General features: G+C 65.1%; 3 protein-coding genes across 3 annotated transcripts; 1 reads left to right on the top strand and 2 right to left on the bottom strand.

Moving 5' to 3' along the window:
- Positions 1-117: 117 nt before the first annotated feature.
- CHLRE_07g318750v5 (uncharacterized protein) lies at positions 118-4334 on the bottom strand. The gene is made up of 5 exons (XM_001700777.2): positions 3479-4334; positions 2897-3247; positions 2520-2624; positions 1765-1932; positions 118-1388 (listed from the first exon to the last, which is right to left on the bottom strand). The coding sequence occupies exons 1-5, from the start codon at positions 3821-3823 to the stop codon at positions 1236-1238; spliced, it is 1122 nt and encodes a 373-aa protein (XP_001700829.1). The 5' UTR covers positions 3824-4334; the 3' UTR covers positions 118-1235.
- Positions 4335-5342: 1008 nt separating this feature from the next.
- CHLRE_07g318702v5 (uncharacterized protein) lies at positions 5343-10071 on the bottom strand. The gene is made up of 8 exons (XM_043063933.1): positions 9205-10071; positions 8530-8625; positions 8048-8170; positions 7559-7668; positions 7107-7218; positions 6522-6620; positions 6176-6223; positions 5343-5990 (listed from the first exon to the last, which is right to left on the bottom strand). The coding sequence occupies exons 1-8, from the start codon at positions 9832-9834 to the stop codon at positions 5859-5861; spliced, it is 1350 nt and encodes a 449-aa protein (XP_042922501.1). The 5' UTR covers positions 9835-10071; the 3' UTR covers positions 5343-5858.
- Positions 10072-10181: 110 nt separating this feature from the next.
- CHLRE_07g318651v5 (uncharacterized protein) lies at positions 10182-21767 on the top strand. The gene is made up of 21 exons (XM_043063932.1): positions 10182-11181; positions 11658-11804; positions 11988-11996; positions 12502-12596; positions 12881-13008; positions 13364-13464; positions 13808-13894; positions 14088-14174; positions 14611-14888; positions 15546-15688; positions 16139-16308; positions 16689-16772; positions 17146-17264; positions 17750-17954; positions 18427-18575; positions 18874-18973; positions 19254-19364; positions 19750-19893; positions 20150-20192; positions 20412-20732; positions 20967-21767. Exons 1-21 carry the CDS (start codon positions 10357-10359, stop codon positions 21167-21169), a joined length of 3549 nt encoding a protein of 1182 aa, XP_042922500.1. The 5' UTR covers positions 10182-10356; the 3' UTR covers positions 21170-21767.
- The last annotated feature ends 2 nt before the right edge of the window (positions 21768-21769 follow it).

Below are 21769 nucleotides of genomic sequence, written 5' to 3'. Positions count from 1 at the left end.
TCTTCGTTATTTGCTGCCCACGCAAGCAGTTTTTCGTCCCCCTGTCATGCGTGTCAGCTAACACACGCGCTTCTTCCCCTGTCCTATCATGCACCCCAGATGGAGAGCCACGCCAAATACTTTTGTGTTTTACACGTGTGTGCGTGGCACACATCGGTGCCGACCCGGCACACCACTGAACGCGCGCACCCATGGCCGCGCGTCACGAGGGTGGCATACCGCTCGCAATCGTCTTTCGCGGATGCTCCTCACACTCACTTTGTGGACAAACGAATACATGTAATCGCCTGCACCCGCGCCCATACGTACTAGGTCAAAATGCGTATCTTGTGCGCCTGCCCCCTCCAACGGTCCCCGGCCCCTCAGGCGGTCACCAGGACGCCGCAAACGGCACATCACCCTGTCACTGGCCGTCGTGCGCTGCCCCTGACCACCCACCGCCGCCAACTCGACAATCAGGGACCAGCATCACTTTTGCATCTGCCCTGCCGTCCAAGACCGAGGGGGCCCCAACCGCAGCCCCCACACGCTTCGCTCCATCAAGCCACAGGCGTCGTCGCACTGTCCGCAGTCAAAGAGGTGCTTGTGTCTCAATAATCTTATTGCCCTAACAACGAGGACTATCTACCCGCGCGCAGTCCAGATAGCTACCCCCTAAACCCTTCGGCACAAGCGGTTTTGCGCCGCCTGTACAGCCTTACGCAAGGTGCTCCGAGGCCCTGACGAGCCACCCGCGGCAATCGCACCTTGTTACTAATGCTCTGTCTAGCGCTGTGCTCCCTCCTCCTCCTGCTGCTCGCCACTTTTGCCATAGCCATTGCCCGCCGTGGCAGCGCCGCTCGCAGCTGTTGCCGACCAAACCGCGCACAACAGACACGGAGCTGCCGCAACACACATGCACCCGCCCTCACCGCAATGCACGAAGCGGGGCGCCAAAATGCCTTCTGACGAAATCGAGATGAACGGGTCTGCCCTATGTCCAGGAGGGCGCGAAAAGCCCCCGCCTTCCGACCCTGCCGCTGGCGCCACGCAGCAGCACCACCAGAACGACGAAGCGAAACAACACATCAAACACCGACAACCCAACACGCATCCCAGCAGTGCACCAGCTTGCTTGCTCGCTTACGCCGCCGCTTACGCAGCTCCTCACGCGCAGCCGCGCTCGCGCGACGGCTCGCCGCCGTCTGTCGCGACAATTACTGAGCTCGCACACATACCCACGTCAGCTCGCTGATTTACACGTACTTGACGCCGTTGCCGGGCACCACCTCGCCGAGCAGGAATGCATCGGGCGCGATCTTCTGGATGTCGGCGACCTTGGAGGGGTCCACCACCATAATGAGGCCCACGCCCATGTTGAAGGTGCGGCGCATGTCGTCGATGGGCACCTGTGTGTGGGGGGGTGGGGTTGGGGGTGGCGGAGGAGGAGGAGGTCAGCGACCGTTCGCCGGGGTAGTTTGGGGTGTGCGGCTGACGCTCCCTGGCGTAGTTTGGGTCCCTCCCCCTCTCGCACCTGCCTACAGCACCCTTGCTCTTCGCTTGTGCTTGCCCCTTGCCTCCCCACCTCATTTCCTCCCCACGCCCCTGCCCTTCCCACCCCCTTCCCCCCAACTTCTTCCCCTTCCGAACTTCTTCCCCTTCCCACCCTCTTCCCCCTAATCTCCCTCATCAGTGGCTTCGCCACTACCATGTGTAATTATTCTCCCTCCCCTCCTCCCTCTCACTCTCCCCTGCCCTCCCCTCCACCCCTCCTCCGCCTCTCACCTTGCCGGTGGCCTGCACCCACTTGAACAGCTCCGGCACCTCCCACGACCCGTCCTTGACGTTGACGCCCAGGCCCTTGGGGATGACGCGCGGGATGTTCTCGGGCATGCCGCCGCCCGTGATGTGCACCACGCCCTTCAGGCCCACCTTCTCGTGCAGCTCCAGGACCTGGAGGAAGGAGGGGAGGAAGGAGGGGAGGAAGGAGGGGAGGAAGGAGGACCGGAGCGAGGGTGAGATGTCAAGGCAACTGGATCCGGGTAAGAGCATCAAAGGAGAGGATAGGGGGGTGTGACGCCGAGCCCTTTCTGTGCCCCTTCTGTCCGCCCCGTTCTCGCCACAACCCATACTCAACCCCGCCCGACCCACGACTCGTCCCGCTCTGTGACCCCACACGGCCCTGGACCACCCCCGTCTCCCGGCCGTCTTCGTTGTAGCGCCTCCCTCCCTGGCCACCGCGCATCCGCACTACAGCCTTCCTGCCCGATCCCCGTGCCTCCCCCCGACCGCCTGGCATGTCCACCCCCTCCGACTCCTTACCGGGTATGAGCCACACAGACCCCACTTTTGCTCCTCCTACCCCTCCTGCTACCCCTCCTCCTCCTTACCCCCCACCCCACCCCACCATCCTCCTCCTCCTCCTACCCCTCCTCGTCCTCCTAACCCCCCCCCCCACACACACCGCCCTCCTCCTCCTCCTCGTCCTCCTCCTCCTCCTCCTACCCCCCCCCCCAACACACCGCCCTCCTCCTCCTCACCTTGCGCACGTAGATGACGGTGGGGGTGATGAGCGCCTCGCCCATGGACTTGCCCGAGTCCCAGGGGCAGGGCGCGTGCAGGCTGGTGTTGGACACCTCCAGAACCTGAGGGGGAGGGGAAGAGGAGGAGGAGGGGAGGGACGAGGAGGGCGGCGAGGGGAGGGGTCGGTGTGTGGGTCGAGTCGGAGACCCCGGCCTGGAGACCCCGGGCTGCGGAGTAGCGCGGCCAGCAGGTCCTCTGCACCCAGGTACATAACCTCCACGGCTCTACCCCACCCCACCAGCAACCCCACCTCCTCACAGCCCTCGGGCCCAGTCCCCAACACCCTCACAGCCTCGCATTCCCCCAAACCCCAGGAATCCTCAGCCCCTCTCACCTTGCGCACGAGCGAGAAGCCGTTGGAGTGCACGCCGCTGGACGCCAGGCCCAGCACCACATCGCCGGCCTTAATGGTCTTGCCGTCAATCACCCTGTCCTTCTTCACGGCGCCAACCGCGAAGCCGGCCAGGTCATACTCGCCCTTCTGGTAGAATCCGGGCATCTCCGCGGTCTCGCCACCCAGCAGGATGCAGTCGGAGTCGTTGCAGCCGTCGACGATGCCCTTGATGACCTTCTCGGCGGTGTCCACGTCCAGGTGGCCGGTTGCGTAGTAGTCAAGGAAGAACAGGGGCTTGGCGCCCAGGGTAATGATGTCGTTCACGGACATGGCGACCAGATCAATGCCGACCTGCGACGGCGGGGGAGGGGAGGGAGGTGTGTTAGAGCGAGGGGAGGTGTAGCATGAGAGGTTGGCGGATCAGTGGAGGGGCGGGCGGAAGGGAGGCAAGCGATCCGTCGGCGTGTGGGGGAGGCGAGGCACGTGTCGGCGAGCGTGACACGGTCGGTCGCGCGCGAAGTTCAAGAGACGACCTGACACAGAGTGCTGCTTTCTTTCGCCAATTATGCTGATTGCACTCACGGTGTCGTGCTTGTTCAGGTCGAATGCGAGCTTGAGCTTGGTGCCCACGCCATCGGTGCCGGCCACCAAGTAAGAGTCGCCGAAGGGCACCAGACCGCCGAAGCCACCGATGTTGGCCTTGGGGTTCATCTTCTTAATGCGGTCCACCAGCTCATCACCAGCGTCAATATCGACACCGGCCTTCTTGTAGGTCAGGCCCTCATCGCTGTCCGGCTTGTTCAGAATGGCAGCGGCAACCGGGCGCAGGGCAACACGACCACGCTGGCTGGCGCGAGTGGCGACAGGCACAGCGGTGGGGCGGCCGCTGACGGCGCCGGAGGACGCGCGGAGCACAGTCTGCTGCATAGTTGCGCTGCTGTGTGTCGGCGTTAGCGAGGAAAGAAACAAGTGCTAATGGACACGCTACAAATTTCACAGCAAACTAATGGTAATAATTTCAATCTGCAAACCTAAATGCAAAGTTGTGAAAACGAGGGCTTTTCGGCCCATGCGCACGCTGCAATGCAAAACGCGGTGCACGACAACGTGTGCTTGCTCTGTCCCTCGCCCCGCGTGATGCTGTGCAAATTGCTGAGTGTGCCGGTGTTATCGAACACACAGGGGTAGTATCGGAGCGGGCCCGGGCGACTGGGGCGGCCAGTCTCGGCGGCTCCATGGCAGTTCCTGCGTCGCGAGCTTTCTTGGCCGGTGCATCTGTGCATGACATTCAATTGCACTCACTAAACACGTAGCACATACGGTCAGTCGCATGCAGCGACTGTACACGAAAAGTCGCGCGCGTGTTATTGTTCATGTCCTGCGCACGGTGACGAATGCGCCTTGCCTTGTGGATTGACCAGGGCCTGAAGGAGTGTAATATTGCCGGGCATGTTCGCGTGCGAAAGTCGCACGCGCTAGGGTTCTCGCGCCCCTGCCGCCCGCCTCCGCGCCTTAGCCCTGGCTGCACGGGCATAGCAGCGTGCCGCACCCACACGTCCTCGTCACAGTCTTCAGCTACATCAGGGACCCCAGCCACCCTGTTCCAGGGAGGGGGCCCAGTAGGATGGGACAGCGCGGCTGCCCCTGTGGCTTTCTGGGCGGCACAGCAAACAGCCCAGGCACGCAGGGGCACGCCACCTCTCATGTCTACGCCTGTACAGGATCCACCCTATACACCGTAAACGCCAACCTACCCCGCTGCTCCAATGCTCCACACTACCAGGGGGGGGGTAGAATCTTCCGAAACAGACCCCATGCCTCAAATGGATAGAGCTCAAGGAGAAAATCACGAATCCGCTTTCAAAATTGAAAATGGGTTTCTGGGTGCAAAGTTATGACCCCTCAAAGTGGCCGGTCGGTCGGTCGGTCGGGGGTCCCAAGAGGTTTTGCACAGGTTCGTGCCAAGTTTTGATCCTAGCGCTTCTGTCCTGCAGCGCGCGGCACAATGGGTGCAGCTCAACGAGGCGTGCGTAGGTATACCCCAGACTTAGCACACATGCATAGTATGGGGTACTTTGGGGAGCGGCATGTCGGCATTTTGGAAGATGCCTGGGGAACGGGTCAGGGACAGGCCGGTGCCGGGCGGCTTTTGCATGGATGAACGCGTCAGCTCATTTCGTACTATCAAGTAACATTGGAGTAAGCCGTTGCATAGCAGGCCAGTCTATCAGGATACTTGTCGGCGGACGGGTGACATGTCCACATGTCCACATGTCGGTCGGTCAAAGTGTGTTCCCAAGGCGGATTATTTTGCATAGCGATAGATCTCACCGAGAGCAGTCAATTGGCACCAACCTGACAAAAAACTAAGGGGTTCTGAGGGGGTTTAGGGGGGTCGTACGGTAGGGGGGGTCGGTCGGTCGGTCGGTCGGGGGGTCCGGGAGGTTTTGTGGCATGGGGTCAAAAAAGTTTGTTCCTACCCCCCCCCTGACACTACCATGGTCACCAAACCAACACCCATGGTTACCAAACCTCGATGCTTACCAAACGCGCATAACCAACACAGGGACCACACAGCCCACGTGCAGCACTGCAGCCGCCTCCGAGCCTACCCGCGCGCGCTCCTGCTCACCCATACGTCCATGCGTCAATCCAGGACACCAACGGCCGCACCAGCGCCATCGTGAGCCCCGACCCTCTCCACAGACCGTGTAGACAACCTCCCACGCCCGCCTCCGCCAGCCCACCGCACCCCCGACTGGAACCTGCGTGCCGCACCACCACCACCACCTCCCTGTAATCCCTTGCCACAACCATCCGAGCTCAGCCCTCTCCAGCTCCTGCTCCTCTTCCACCCAAACCCCTCTTACTCCCCCAGCTCTTCCTCCTGCTCCTTCTCCACCACCAAAGCCTACTACACCAACGCCTGCAGCTCGTCCTCCTCCTGCTGCACCAGGGCGTATTACTCCACCTGCGCCAGGATCTTCTTCTTGCGCTCGGGCTTGACGGTGATGGCCCCCGGCGCCGAGTGCTCGATGCGCCGCTGCAGCTTGCGCTTGTCGGACTCGGTGACGGCGCGCCGCGTCTTGGCGGCCTGGGGGTGCAGGGAGGTGCAGGTGCGCGGCGGCAGCATCGTACGATGAGGGAAGAGGTGGGGTGTGCGGGGGAGGTGGAGGAGAGCACGGTGAGCCACAGGAACAAAGCTGGGTGGCACGCAAGTGAGAATACGGTGTCACATGCCCCGGGGCTGCAGCTCTTGCGAGCGCCCCGGGTGCCCACCTTGTAGATGGCTGCGGGTAGGTGCCGGTGCCGCGTGATGCGCTTGACCTGCAGGGAGGGGGGGAGGCGGAGGGGGCGGAGAGGGCGCGCAGGGGGTTAAGACTCGGCGCACACCGGGTGTCACACGCCGACCACGAGCACACGAGCTGGGCGGTGCGAATAACATCGAATGAGACAACTCACCCACGCCCGCATAGCCGTGTGTCTTCACATTCCCTACCCCCGAGTTAGAGCTCGCGCTGGCGCCGAGAGCTGGTCGACATCGTGGGTAACGATTGCTGTTCCCCAAGATTGTCTACCGTCTACCACTTCCTTAACTAGCCGAGGATGTAACCCCCTCCCCCACCTCTGGCATGTGCTTGTAGCGCTCCACCAGGGCGTCGTTGTAGGCCTGCTTGTGCTTCTCACGCGGCAGCCGCACGCCCAGCTGCTCCGCGGCCTTGGCCTGTGCGGGGTGGTGGTGGGGTGGTGGTGGTGGTGGTGGTGTGGGGTGGGGTGGTGGTGTGGGGTGGTGGTGTGAGTGTGGTGGTGGCGTGCTTGAAGAGCGCAAGTGAGGAGCTAACACGTGCGTGGGAGTAAACCATATGATTCAAGTACGGTAACTTTGGACCGGGGCATCCCGATATTCCCGGCTTTTCCTACCTCGCGAGCACCTCCCACCCCAAGACCTCTTTTACAAGCCCCCATATTGCAGCCCCTCTCCACTACTAGGGCCCCCAGCTCCCGTAGCTCCCCCCTCCTCCCCCTCCTCTCCCTTCCCATTCCACCCTCCTCCCTGGCTCCCTCCGCACCCCCAACCCCAGCCCCCAGCCGCCCAACCCCCCTGCCAGGCCCCCCTGCCAGGCCCCTTCCCCCCCTCCCTCCTCCCTCCCCCTCTCCTCCCCCTCTCCCTCTTTGCTCTTCCCTCCTCCCAGCTCTTCCTCCTCCTCACCTTCCACACGCGCACGTTCATGTCGTCGCTGCCGCTGAAGACGTAGGTGGCGTCGCCGCTGAAGCGCACCGCGAACACGCGCTGCATGCGCTTGGTGGTGTACACCTCGCGACTGCGGGCGGCAGCGGGGGGCAGGGGGGCAGGGGCAGGGGGGCGGGTGAGGGGGGCGGGTGAGGGGTGTGGGTGAGAGGTGAGGTGGTGGGAACAGTGGCGGGGTTACATTTATGCCCGAGCCCAACTAGGGTTAGGAGTGAAGGTAGTGGTGCCGGGCGACACGAGGCACATACCGGTGCGACGCCGGCGCCCTCACACCTTGAGTATAGCCCCCTCACCGCCGCCACGCCCCCGCCCCGCTACCCCGTCCCTGTCCGCCCCGCTCCGCCCCTTCCGCCCTCTGCTCCCTCCCTCCTCGTCCCTCCCCCCTCCCCCCGCCCCCCCCAGCTGCCGCCCACCTGTGTCCGCCGCTGGTGGCGAATATGCGCAGCGAGCGGTCGTAGCTGCCCGCCACGAACTCACGGCCCGTGGGCGAGTAGTCCACGTCCATCACCGCAGACACAAAGTCCTGGAGGGAGGCAAGGCGTGGAGGCAGGGGGAGCGAAGTTGTGTTTTGGCGGGATGTGATTGACGGCTTGGAGGAGCGGGTTAGCAGGTAAAGGGGGAATGACGAACGCCAGTACGACAAGGCAGCGGCCCGCTCTGGCACAAGCCCGGCCCAGGTATGTGCTCCGCACCCGAGCCCTCCCCAAAAGCACTCCGGCCGTGCCCCTCATGCCCCCCTCCCCCTCCCTTCCCTCCCCTCCCCTCGCTCTCCTCCCTCCAGCCTTCCCCTCCCTCCCCTCCCACCCCGTCCCCTCCCCTCCCCTCCCAAATCCCCGCCCCTCCCAACCCCTCCCCTTCCCTTCCCCCTCCCCCTCCCCTGCCCCTCCCCTCCGCTCCCCCACCTTGTGCACGCACAGCGCCGACTGCAGGCGCCTCATGTCGTAGGTGTAGAGGCAGCAGTCCTCGTTGGCCGCGGTGAAGTTGAAGGGCTCCATGGGGTTCCAGGCCAGAGCGTTGCAGCGGGTCTGGCGGAGGGAAAGCGAGGGAGAGGGGCGAGGAGGAGGGAGAGCGAGAGGGAGAGTGACAGGAGGGAGATTGGAGGGAGTGCACGTGTCGAGTTGTGACAGGACGCAGCACTGTAGCCAGGTGAACGGCATAGCGCACCCGCCCACCCACTCCCGCACCCCGCAACGCCCGCACACACCACCCCCACCCCGCACCCCCTCCCCCACTTTGGGCCCCCGGCCAACTATACCCACGCCCACACCCACCCACGCACCTCCACACACGCACACACCGCAACCCCCCACACCATCCACCCCTCAACCCCCACACTATCAGGGCCCCTACCACCTCCACACCCCTCGCCGCCGCAACTGCCCACCTGCATGACCACCTTGCGCAGCGGCGTGGCGCGGCGCAGGTCGTATAGCGCGATGGAACGGTCCGAGCCCGTGGAGGCGAACGTGTCGGCCTCGGCCTGGGGGCGGCGGCGGGGAGGGGGCGTGTGTGTATGTGCTTTGTGTGCTTTGTGTGTGGGTGTGAGAAGGTGTGTGGGTGTGTCGGACAGGGAGGGCCGGGGTTGGGTGGAGGAGGGGAGAGACGGGAGGCGTGACTGGGTACCGCGTGACAGTGGCACACAGCGGGTTGCGCCGCCGCCGCCGCCAGCCGCCCTCGCCGGCCGCAGCCGCCCTCGCCGGCTGCTGCCGGCAGCCGGCTGGCCTGCCCTGGCTCCACCCCACCCCGCCGCCCCGCCCGTGAGACCCCGTGAGCCCCGCCGCGTCATGGCAGCTGCAGCTGCTACTGATGCCACCACAGCTGCTACTGATGCCACCTCAGCCAGGGCTGCCGCCGCAGCCGCAGCTGTGGCCGCTGCCGCCGCCGCCGCCACCTCCCAAACCGCCACCCCATCTTCCCTCTGCCTACCAGCCCCATGCTCACCTGCAGTCCACCCTTCCCCCGCTTCCTCTCTCCTCCCCTCCTCTCCCTTCCCCTCTCCGATCCCCTCTCCTCTCCTCTCCTCTCCTCTCCTCTCCCCTCCTCCTCCGCTGCCACGTACCGGGTTGAAGCGGACCGAGGTAATCGTGTCCGAGCCCCACGTGAACGTCTGGATGGGCTCAGAGCGGCTGTGGTCCCAGATGTCCACCGCCGCGCCTGCCGTCGCGAATTGAGTTCGATCCCAGTGGTGGTCAATGCCACGGAATGCGTTCTTTCCGCTGAACTCAAACACGGGCTCGGCGTCCTCCTGGACGTCGCCGGCCTCGAAGGGCGCGTAGGGCACCTTCCAAAGCTTGACCGTGGCGTCGGTGCTGGCCGAGACCACGGTCTCGCCGTCGGGCGCGAAGGAAATGCCCTTCACGGCGGCGGTGTGGCCCACCAGCCGCCGCAGCACGCGCTCCTGAGGAATGTCCCAGATGCGGATGTCGCCATCGGCGGCACCGGCGACGATGGAGTTGATGAGGCGCGGGTTGCGCGCCAGGCACGTCACGCCGTCGTCGTGCGGCAGCGCCGCGATGAAAGGTTTCGCAAAGATGCGGTCTAGCTTGGCGGCGTTCAGCGCACGCGTGTACTCCTTGGCCTTCTCGAACTGGTGCAGCTGCGGGTCATAGTTCCGCTGCACCTTGCGCAGGTCGCTGGTGCGCTCCCGTGTATACTCCTCCTCCGAACGGCTAATAACCTTCACTTTCATGGCTACCGCGGCTACTTTTGCTGCCCGTCAGCACAACGTTCGCAGCCGCCGACGCTTCGGCCGACCGCACTGCTAAATTACCGCCAGCAAAGTTCCATTGGTTATGTTGCGTATTTTATGATGTTAATAGCTAAGGTAACGCTGCAGAAGAGTCCTCGTGAAAATCGGGTTTTCCTGAAATGGAAAACGTCTTCTTGTTCCGTTAGCCAGGTCAATGCTTATAGTTTCGAACAGCGGAATGTAGTTGATGTTTTATAAACAAGACGATAGCCTGGACAGCTTGCAGGTGGCCTCCAATCAAACTTGACTGAGCCGATTCCACACCCGCTTGACCACGCCAACCTGTTCTCCCGCTGACGTACAAGACACACGATGCATATATTGTAGCAAGCCTAATCGGGCAGCAGGACGTGTTGCGCGGGAGGAGATTGCGCTAAAAGCACAGCGCTTGCCTTGCGCGCGCCCGGCCTGCGGCTTCACCTGGCACGGGCGTGAGCGGCAGAAGCGCCGCGAAGCAGCAGCATGGATGCAGCGGAACTTCAGCCCGGTGCCGTCGCGGAGGAGGCGGTCGCGGCCGTGTGGGCGGCAACGGTCACCGGCGAAGCCCTACGGCCCCCAGCCGCAACCGAGCTGGCTGCCGACGATTTCCTAGAGGCCCTGCTCGCAGACACGCCCCAGACCTCAGGCATGGGGCTAGCGGACGCAGCCATGGGGGAAGCCAGGGGGGAAGCCGGGGCGGCTCCGCCGCTGGCGGCAATAGGCGAAGCCCTGGCGGGGGTGTTGGAGCCGGGGGCGGGGACTGGGGTGGAGGCACCGGGGACTCAGGCTGTGGCGCCGGCTGACTACCAATCCACGGCCGCTGCGGCCGTCACGGCCGGCACGGCCGCAGCAGGGTTGCATGGGGAGCCCACGCCGCCATCTGCGCAGCAGCCGGCGCAGCCGCCAGCGGCTCAGGAGCATGCGCAAGCTCAGGACCTGGCCCAAGCTCGGGACCAGGCACCGTCCCCTATGCAGCTAGACATGCCGATGGCGGGTGGGGAGGAGCAGCAGCAGCCGGCGCCTCTGGAGCCGCTGGAGTCACAGCAGCCAACTGCGGCGGAGGCGGCAGTAGCAGCAGCAACAGCAGTAGCAGCAGTAGCGGCAGCGCCGGAGCAGCAGGACTTGAAGCGGCCTCAGCGCTCCACTCGCAAGCGGGTTGAGCCCACCAAGACCAGTGAGCTCACGGACAAGCAACAGCAGCAACAGCAGCAGGCGGCGGCAGCCGCTGCGGCAACGGAGGGCGAGGCGGGCAAGGGCGGCGTCGGCGGCGGCAAGGCGGCGGGGCCGAAGCGCTCCCGCATCCCGCAGGTACGGGGCACGCGGGCGCATGGGCACTCGTTGGCGGCATGTGCTTGTGGTTCAAATGGGATTTGGTTGTGGCGTGTGGCTGCGCTCGTGTGGGGCGGGGTGGCTGCCGGGCCCGCCCTGTGGTGGTCCCAGTGGGGCAGTGCGCCGCCTCCGTGGCCCTAGCGCGGGACGACCCGCCCCCCGGCTCAGCCTGACACAACACTCTACACACACAGGGTTTTTCCATGTTGACGCCTTCCTATCACACACACAATCAACCACACACACGCAACCCCTGCACCCTGCCGCCTTTGCCTCCGCCCATCATTAAAACCCTTCCCCTCGGTACCGTCTGCTTCTCCTCTAAGGTTACCTGTACGGCCAACCCATTGTCCTGCAACTACCGTATCCATGAATGCACCCCCCCTGCCCCTAAACCCCCTGGCCCCCGGACCTCCCCTGGCCCCAAAACCCCTCTGGCCCGCTACCCCCTGCAGGTGTCTGAGGACCAGCTGGAGGAGGACGTGGCCACTGCGGTGGGTCTGGACCCCTGGGTGCTTGCGGAGGAGGAGGAGGCGCTGCTGGCGGACGTGGAGGCGCAGAGGCCGGGGCAGGCGCCGGTGGGGAGGCCGCAGTACCTCAAGGTATGGGGGGGGAGGAGGGGGAGGAGGGGGCAGGCGGCCGGTGGGGAGGCCGCAGTACCTCAAGGTATGGGGGGGGAGGAGGGGGGAGGAGGGGGCAGGCGCCGGTGGGGAGGCCGCAGTACCTCAAGGTATGGGGGGGGAGGAGGGGGGAGGAGGGGGCAGGCGCCGGTGGGGAGGCCGCAGTACCTCAAGGTGCAGGGGGGGGTGGGGCCGCGGGGGGAGGAGGGGGGTAGCCATCCATGGGATGGTGTGTATCAAATATGAAGTGAAGTGCCGACGTCCGAGGGGGGGGGATAGCCGGTAACGGCGTTCATGTAGAGAACGGAGTGATTTATATTCACAAAGGGGGGCAGGAGGGGGTAGGCGGGCAGGATGGGAGAAGGGGGGCTGTACATACCAGACCAAACTAAACTGAACCAGGCCAAACTAGCAGAGCACAGGCAGGCGCCAGCGAGCGGAGGAGGGGGGTTGAGTTCCGAGCCGGCTTGCCGAGGGCGGGTTGCGGGAACGGGCAGGAGTTGGGGACAGTCGAGCTGGGGTTGTAGATACCAGCCAGAGGGAGGGGGGTGGGGCACGTGGCACGTGGGGTTTGGGGCGACAGACTGCAGGTGCCGTACGGGCTGGTTACCACCACCACCACCACCGCCTCGCCCCCACGCCCCCACGCCCTCACGCCCTGGCGCGCGCCTCCCCCCAGGTCCGCAACTTCCTTCTGGCTCTGTGGCGCGTCAACGTGCGGCGGCACCTGTCCATGGACACCGCCCGCAGCGCCGTGGCGGGGCCCTTCCAGAGGTGCGCGCGGGGGGTAGTGGTAGCGGTAGTGGTACGGTAGTGGTAGTGGTAGCGGTAGTGGGTAGTGGCTTCACCGCACGGCAACCCCCTCCTCACCTCCGGCGGTCTTTGCTACCATATGCACACACACACACACACACACACACACACACACACACACACACACACACACACACACACACACACACACACACACACACGCACACACACACACGCACACTCAAACGCACACGCACACACACACACACACACACACACACACACACACACGAACACACACGCAGGCACGCCGAGATCGCCTGGACCTATCTACACACTTACGGTTTCATCAACTTCGGCACGGCGGCGCTGCCGCAGCCGCCCGAGGCTCAGCACGCCGAGACAGTCATTGTCATCGGGGCGGGACTGGCGGGTGAGGGGCATGTGCGTGCGAGCGTGTGTGTTTGTGTGTCAGGTTGTGCGTGAGGAGAAGGAGCCGGGATGCAAGGCCTGGCGGGAGGGGGAAAGGCACCGCCAAGAGGGCTCGGTGTCACGCACCATCCCACTGTGTGTGCAACTGCGCAAAATGTCGCCCCATGTCGCCTGTGTGTCCCCTCTCCCCGCCCACCCACCCCCCACCCCCCGCTCGACATCGGTATGGTGCGTGTTCCCGCTGTGCCTCTGGACGTCGGCAAGTCCCATGTTTCACACTCAATTTTTCGCATGAATGGCCCCCGCCCCGCCCCCTCTCCCCCCTCTCCCCCCTCTCCCCGTGGCCTCCGCTGCAGGCCTGGCGGCGGCTCAGCAGCTGCGTCAGCTGGGCTACAAGGTGCTGGTGCTGGAGGCGAGGGACAGGCCCGGAGGCCGCGTGCACAGCGCAAGGATGGAGGTGGGGGCAGGGAGGGGGAGGAGGTTGGGAGGGAGAAGGGCAAGGAGGTTGGGAGCGCGGGGGTGGGGGTCACATTCATGAGTAAATAAGAAGTGAAAGCGTAGCCCGGGACAGTAGTACGGGCGAAGTTGTGTGCCCGAGCCCAACGAAATGGGGTGAGGAGTGTGTGGAGTGCGTGGAGTGGAGGCGGACCGAGACGAAAAATGCAGGGTTTTGGGGGGCTTTGGGCCGTGGCTTGCCGCCATTCATACCGGATACCAACAACATCGCCCCCTTTCCCTCCCTGCCTCCCGCCTCTCCCTCCCCTGCTCCACCGCCCCTAAACATCCTTGCAACCCCCCAGGCGGGCGGTCTGGCGGGTGTGGCGGAGCTGGGCGGCTCCATTGTTACCGGCTGCGACGGCAATCCCCTGGCCGTGCTGGCGCTGCAGGTGGGCGGGGCGGGCGTTTACTGTGTCTTATTGTCAGAGGGGTGCGGGTTTGTACGCTAAGAAGGGCTTGCAGCGCAACACCGCGGGGTTCGTTGGCCCCGCCTGGCCCACACACACACACACACACACACACACACACACACAGACACAGACACACACACACACACACACACCCGCGCCCCGGCCCCCGCAGGGCGGCATCCCCGCGCACCGCATTGCTGACGCCACGCCGCTGTACTGGGACGACGGCAGGCCCGTGGACGAGGACTTTGACCGCGCGGTGAGGAGGCAGGGGCGGGGCGGGGCGGGGGCGGGACGGGGCGGTGAGGCGGGCTGGGGCGGGCTGGGGCGGGGCAGGGGCGGGGCGGCCAGGCAGGCGGGGGCGGGGCGGTGAGGCGGCAGGCGGGGCGGCGAAGAGCAGGACGCAGCTCGGAATGGATGGGGCGGTGGTGGGCGCAGAGTGTGTGTGTGCACCGCAATCCGTGGGCGCAGGCAGGTGTTGAACGACAACCGCTGGACCGCCCCCTTCACCACCACCCCCACCTCACCCCCAACCCCACCCAACCCCCTTGCTACTAATGGCCTCTGCCTGTGCTCCGCTAGTTTAGCTTGGCTTGGTGTTGCTTGGGCTGGTGTTTACAACCCCCACCACCCCTTCCTCCGCCACCTCCCCCACCGTCCCCCTCCCCCTCTCCAGACCCCCAGCCGCCGGCCAGGTGACGGAGCGCTACAACGACGTGCTGGAGCGCTGCGACGGCCTGTGCCAGCAGCTGGGCCCCGCCGCCGGCGACCTCATCTCCATAGAGGCCGCACTCACAGCGCTGTGGGAGGAGGCCGCAGCCGCAGAGGGCGAGGCGCAGCAGCAGCAGCAGGGGCAGCAGCAGCCGGAGGAGGGGCAGGAGGAGGGGCAGGAGGGGAAGGAGGGGCAGCAGGGGCTGGACAAGGGGGCGAAGGAGGACGCGCGGGCGACGGCGGCGGCGCGGCTGGCGGCACGGTGAGGGACTGGCGTGGGCGGGGGCGGCGGCGGCGGCGTGTCGGGCCTGTCCACGTGTCCACCTGGTCACCTTGGTGTTTCCGATGACAGCGGGTGATGCGTGATCGCCTGCCTAACCCGCCCGCCTGCTTGGCCGCCTTTCCAACTTCTCGTGCCTGGACCCTAACTCCCACCACCACCACTACGCCCACCACCTCCCCGCCACCTGACCTTTGGGCTCGGGCATGTTACGCCCAGCCACCTCCTCCCCCTCAGTTCATACCGACTGCGTCTGTCTGCAGCCTTCAGTGCATCCTGTACCGCTTTTACAACCATCCTTGCAACCCCCAACCCACCCCCTTACCGAATCATGAATTCAACCTCCACGACGCCTCGGCCCACATCCCATAAGTATTATCGCTTGCAACTAACGCCTCTGCCTGTACTCCGCTCGTTTTCGAGTTTTGGTTTAGTTTGGGCTGGTATTTACAACCCCACCCCCAACCCCCACCTCCTCCTCCCCCACCCCCACCAACCCCAACCACCTCCCCAACCACCACCTCCCCAACCACCACCACCACCACCACCTGTCCTTTGGCCTTGGGCATGCCACAACCTCCCCACCCCCACCCCCACCTCCCCCACCCCCACCTCCTCCTCCCCCACCTCCGCTCCCAGTCGTGCCGAGGCCGACCAGCTGTTCCACTGGCATGTGGCCAACCTGGAGTTCGCCAACGCGGCGCGGGCGGGCGAGCTCAGTCTGCGGCACTGGGCGCAGGACGACGCATACGAGCTGCTGGGGGAGCACGCCTTCCTGGCGGGTGGGTGGGGGCGTGAGGGTGTGGGTGAGGGGTGAGGGGTGGGGGATGGGGGTGGGGGTGGGGAGGATCGGTGGGGGGATTGTAGTTACCGCGGGTGAGTGAAGCGGGCTGGTGGGGTGGCGGTGGTGGGGTGGCGGATGGTGGGTGGTGGGTGGTGTAGGTGGGTGGGTGGGTGGGTTGTTTTCGCGATTGGGTGGTTGAGGGGGAATGAGCCGTTGGGCGTGATGTTTTTTCCATTTCTGTAGACAGAGGCGGGAGTGGAGGGGCTGCGGTGATTGGGGGTCGGCAAGGGTGTTGGTCATGAGGGCCGTATTGCTGTGGTGGGTATGTGACATTATGCACGGGCGTTCTCCGCATGAACGCCTCCCCCCTGTAACGACTCCTCATCTGCAGTCTTCAGTGCATCCTGTACTTCTTGCCCAACCATCCTTGCAACCGCCCTGCCCGCAGGCGGCAACGGGCGGCTGGTGCAGCTGCTGTGCTCCGACCTACCCGTCCTGTACCGCTGCCCGGTGGCGGAGGTGCGCTACGGCGCCGGCGGCGTGGCGGTGCTGGCGGCGGACGGCGGCTGCTTCCAGGCGGCGGCGGCGGTGGTGACGCTGCCGCTGGGCGTGCTCAAGGTGAGGGCGGGGCGGGGCTGCATGCGCGAGCCAACATTTTTTAGTTGGTTCCCGTCATCGTCATTGTGAAGGGGCGGGCGGCAGGGGCGGGCGGCAGGGGGGTCAAGGGGCCCTGGGGCGGGAGGCGTGGGGGCCTAGGGGCGGCTGTGTGCTCTCAAGTCAAGTATGGGTGAGGCGCGGGCACATGCACTGTAGAACCCGCAGTAACAAAGCGCGCGGGACACAGCCCCAAGCTACACACGAGTTATGCCCACATCTGCACTCTCTTACACACACTCCCACGCACACACAAACACACACAAACACACACAAACACACAAACACACACATCCACACACACACACACACGCACACACACACACGCGCCCCCACACGTTCAGGCCGGCGACGTGGTGTTCGACCCTCCGCTGCCGGCGGCCAAGCAGGAGGCCATCCAGCGGCTGGGCTACGGCCGACTCAACAAGGTGAGTGCGTGTGGGGGGCGGGGGGGGAGGGGGGGGGCGGTGCAAGGATGGTTGGAGAAGCAGTACAGGATGCACTGCAAACTGCAGACGAAGTCGTTACCGAGTGAGCGGCCGTCCGGGCGGCCGGGGGCGACGTGTGTATGTGTGGGGGTGCGTGTGCACGTGCGACTGCTGAAACGGACAGCGCGGGCGGCGTGAGAACCGACCTACACGTGCGACGGACCACACGCACGCCCCTTTCACCTTGTGCTTTCTTTGCTTATACACACACACATACAGACAGACACACTCACATACAGACTTTCGCAAAAACTTACATACACACACAAATACGTACACACGCGCACACACGCCCCCCCAAACCCAAACACAGGTGGCTCTGCTGTTCCCCCGAGTGTTCTGGGACCCGGCAGTGGACACCTTTGCTGTGGCTGTGCGGGAGCCCGAGCGGCGCGGCGCCTATTACCTGTTCTACTGCGGCCACCACACAGGGTGGGGGGGGGTAGGGAGGGAGAGGGATAGGGATAGGGAGAGGGAGGGAGAGGGAGGGAGAGGGAGGGAGAGGGAGGGAGAGGGAGGGAGAGGGAGGATGGGTGGGTGTGTGAGGTGCGAGGCGTCCCGGTGCTGACGCAGCCGCGCACTGCCCCCTGCGCCCGGGGCTGCATTGCACCACAACCACTGTACACCGGCGGTGCGGTGCCCCGGCAAAAGAGTCGTCTTGAGTATTGCCTTTCAACAACAGCTTCAGACCTGCGCACAAACCACCACCACCACCGCCGCCTCGCGGCAACACATCAACCCCGCCTGCCCTCCTCCTGCTTTTCCTCCGGCGCTTGCACCTCTAGTTTTGCTTGGTTTGGTTTGGGTTGGGCTGGTATCTACACCCCCTGCTGTCCGCTTCGATGCACTTCTCTGTGCCATCTTTGCAGCCTTCCACTCTGCCCCTCCGCCCCGCCTTCCCCTCCCCACCTCCGCAGCGGCGCCCCCGTGCTGACGGCGCTGGTGGCGGGTGCCGCGGCGGTGGCCATTGAGGCGCTGAGCGACCGGCAGGTGGTGGCGGAGGTGATGGCCGTGCTGAGGAACATATTCGAGAAGCCGCACGCCGGCGGCGGCAGCGGCGGCGGCGGCGCTGACGGCGGCGGCGGCGGCAGGGCCCCGGAGAAGGTGCCTGAGCCGCTGCAGGTGGGTACAGCATTGCACACGGCACGGCCTTGCCCCGGTCTCCCCAAACTAGGTATTGCCGTGGCCTAACTAGTCGGTGCATGTATTGCCACACGCCCCCGCCTCGAGAAAACACGTTGTGATTACCGTTTGCTTACTCCGTTCTCCACAAAACGGCTTTACAGCCCACACCCCTCCGCTGTGCCTGGCGACAAACTTCACTTCTTTACCAATCATGAGCGGCTAACCCCCTTGCAACTGCCGCCTCTGCCTGTCCTCCGCTCGTTTGGCTTGGTTTGGTTTCGCTTGGGCTTGTATTTTCAACCCCCCTTTCCCGTGTCACTCTGTCTTAAAACCCCCACCCCCTTCTCTGTACCAATCCTTGCAACCCCCTCTTCAGTGCATCCTGTACCGCTCTTTCAAACATCCATGCAACCCCCAACTTTCTTAATCAATCACGAATGCACCCCCCCTCCCTCCCCTCTCCTGCCAGGCGCTGGTGACGCGGTGGGGCTCCGACCCCTACTCCCGCGGCTCCTACAGCTCCATGGGCCTCAGCTGCCGCGGCGCCGCCGAGTATGCGGCCATGGCGGCGCCGGTGGCGGGGCGGCTGTTCTGGGCGGGAGAGGCCACCATACACAAGTGAGGAGGGAGTGGAGTTGCAATCCTGAATAATACAGACGAAGGGTGGTTGTAAATACCAGCCCAAGGGGGCAAGGAAGGGAAGAGGGAGGGGGTGCTGATGGTGATGCTGATGGTTATGGCGGTGGCTGGCGAGGCCAGCGGTACTTGCTCATGACGATGCTGCAATGAACCGGGAAGTTTACGCAGGTATGAAAGTTGCAGGGCGCACTCCCCCACACACACATACAGGGCGCACTTACACACACATACACATACATACACTCGCACGTACCCCCGCCTTTCCCTTCCCGTTCAGGTACCCAGCCACCATGCACGGCGCCTTCCTGTCCGGGCTGCGGGAGGCCGGCCGCATCCACTACGCCTTCGCACGAGCGCGACACGGCCTGCCGCCGCGGGTGAGTGAAGCGGGCGGGTGGGTGGGTGGGTGGGTGGAGGGTGGTGGGTGGGTGGGTGGTGGGTGGGTGGTGGGTGGGTGGGTGGGTGAGTGGTGAGTGAAGCCGGTGGGTAGGTGGCAGGGTGGGAGGTATCCTTGCAAGCTGGGGGTCGATGGGGGCGGAACCCTGTCACAGTCGCGCGCGTCTCCCGCGCAACCGTTTGTTCCCAGAATCCACAGTTACACCGCTATTGACAAGTCCGTGATGATTTATCTCCCCCTTCGATCCGTGCCCTCCACAGGAGGACGGCAGCTCGGCACTGGGCTACGCCATCGGCGGCTCCGGCGACGGCGGCGCCGCACCCTCCGCGCCGCCCACAGGGCCGGCGCTGAGCCACGTGCGGAGGATGCAGGTGCGCGCTTGGCCTTGCGTGCTTGCGTGCTTGCGTGCTTGCCTTGCGTGCTTGCGTGCGTGCTTGCGTGCGTGTGTGAATGTGTGCGTGCGTGCGCGTGATTGCGCGTGTGTGTGTGTGTGTGTGTGTGTGTGTGTGTGTGTGTGTGTGTGTGTGTGTGTGTGCCTTGCGTGCGTGCGGGTGCCTCTGGACATGAGTCCTGCGAGGTGCGGGGGGGGGCGTGCGGCCGTCAGAGGGCCGAAAGCCGCAGCCCGCCTGGGAACGAAACACGCAGGACAGTGCGTGCAATGCGGTGCGACACTGACGCTGACAATGACAGCACCTGTATCGCATCGCACACATGTGCACCCCGTATATGTGTGTGTGTGCCCGCACGGCCCCTCAGGCTCTGGCGGCCTCGCTGCGCGCCCTGTTTGCCGGCGCCGAGCCCGACCTGGAGTTCGGCTGCTTCAAGGTGCTGTACGGCGGAGCAGCAGCAGGAGGAGCAGGAGCGGGAGGAGGAGGAGCCGGGGGGGAGGGGCAGCAGCAGGTGGGTGTGGCGTGCGGGGTGCGTGGCGTGTGACACGTGGCGTGGCGTGGCGGTTGTGAAGGGGTGACAAGGCACGACGTGCTACGGCGCTCGTACGGCACCTCAGCCGCCACAGCTGGCACGTGGCTCGGGGCTCGTGGCTGCGCCGCCGCCCTGTGCGCCCTGTGTCCCCCGTGTGCATCACTGCGGCCGCACCGGCACGCCCCCCGCCCACGCCCACGCCCACCACACCCACGCCCACACCTACCGCGCTCAGGACCTGACGCTGCATGAGTGGGCGCTGGTGCAGATCGACCTGGGTGAGGGGGGGGCCGGCTGGGGTGGGGCGGGGGCGGCACGAGGGAAGAGAGGGCGCGAGAGGGTGCGTGAAAGGGTGAGGTGGGGGTCGAGGCGAGCCAGCAAACACGTCGTGCGCCTGCTGTCGCAGGCAGACCTTGCGGAGGGCTCCTGCTGAGAGTCCTGAATCCGTCCTCCCGTTGTTTTGTATGGCATGTCTCCACTCCTTCCTTCCCCTGCAGGCAACGTGCGTACGAGGAACGTGGGCTCCGGCGCCGCTGCCAACGGCTCCGCAGACGCCAGCGCGGCCGGCGGCGACGGCGCCGACGGCAGTACTGCTGACCCCGCGGCCGGGCCCGCAGGCACAGGCGTCGGCGCCAGCCGCGGCCGCCGCGGCGCCGGCTCCTCCGCTGCCGCGGCGGCGGCGGCGCGCCCGGGGCATCGGCGGCGGGCGGTGGTGCACCTGCCGCTGCCGCGGCCGGCGGCGGAGGCGCTGTGGTGCATGCGCGGCGATGACGCCCGACTGCTGGCGCTGACCAACCGCTTCGGGATAAAGCTGCCCGGTGCGCTTACTGGGATGTGGATGGGGGAAAGGGTTGTGGGTGCGCAATGCCAGAGCGGGGGTTAGGCTCGAGGCCGGGGTGTGGGCCTGGGCGTGTGTTTGGCCACCGCAGACTGCACATGCTGATGATCGCAGCAGCCGCGCTCCTTTCCTTTCCTCCTCTAGCAGACAACTCCTGCCCTACTGCCCCTCTTTCTTGTCTGCTGTTGTTATATCTCCTTTGACCCAATGCCAGGCATGGGCGGCGGCGGAACGGAGTGGGATCCCTACGTTGTGATGGAGGCGCTGGCGGCGCAGCTGGCGGCGCAGCGGCAGGCGGCGGCGCCGCCAGCAGTAGCAGCAGCAGGGCAGGCGCTACAGCCGCAGCAACAACTGCCACCTTTCGGCCCCGGGCAAACGGGGGCGGCGGCGGAGCAGCAGCAACAGAGGATGCAGTGAAAGCAGCAGGCGCTGCTCAGCTGCGGCGGCGGCGGTAGCAGCGGCTGTAGCAGGAGTGGATCACTCGAACTGCATGACTCTCGTGCATTGTGGAAACTCTGCGTGGGTATGACATGATGATGGGTGACTTGCACAGTTGTAACTTTCTGCGATGTGATTGAAGCAACCGGGGGCCGGCGGCGGCGCCAAGCAAGGCGGAGCACATGGAACTGGGTGTTCATCTTCAGCAGGGCTGTGTGGGGAAGGGGCAGGGAAGTCAGCTAGCTACCGGACAGGTTGGAAGGTTGCGGTTGCGTGAGGTGCTATCGTAGGTTGCGTGTTGCTGCGCGGCGAAGTGTTGATTGAAGGGTGCCTGAGGCACCACAGCCACCCAGCACTTGAATATACGTGCACCCACTGGCGGTAATGTGGCTGGCTTACTTGTGATGCTGAGAAGGTGACGCTCCGAGGTCAAGCCAGGTTCGCAGCGATCCCCGGATTCCTCCCCGCCCTCCTCACTTGCACCGCGCCAGTGTGAGACGCAACTCTCTCTTGTTACAATGGCAGGATCAACTGCATTGCTTGGCAGGGCAGTACTGCTGTTACTCAGTGAAGTGTACG

This window comes from Chlamydomonas reinhardtii, chromosome 7 (genome assembly GCF_000002595.2).
Source record: "Chlamydomonas reinhardtii strain CC-503 cw92 mt+ chromosome 7, whole genome shotgun sequence".
Classification (NCBI taxonomy): Eukaryota; Viridiplantae; Chlorophyta; class Chlorophyceae; order Chlamydomonadales; family Chlamydomonadaceae; genus Chlamydomonas; species Chlamydomonas reinhardtii.
The sequence above is the reverse complement of the archived record's forward strand: the minus strand, read 5'-3'. Positions and strand labels throughout refer to the sequence as shown.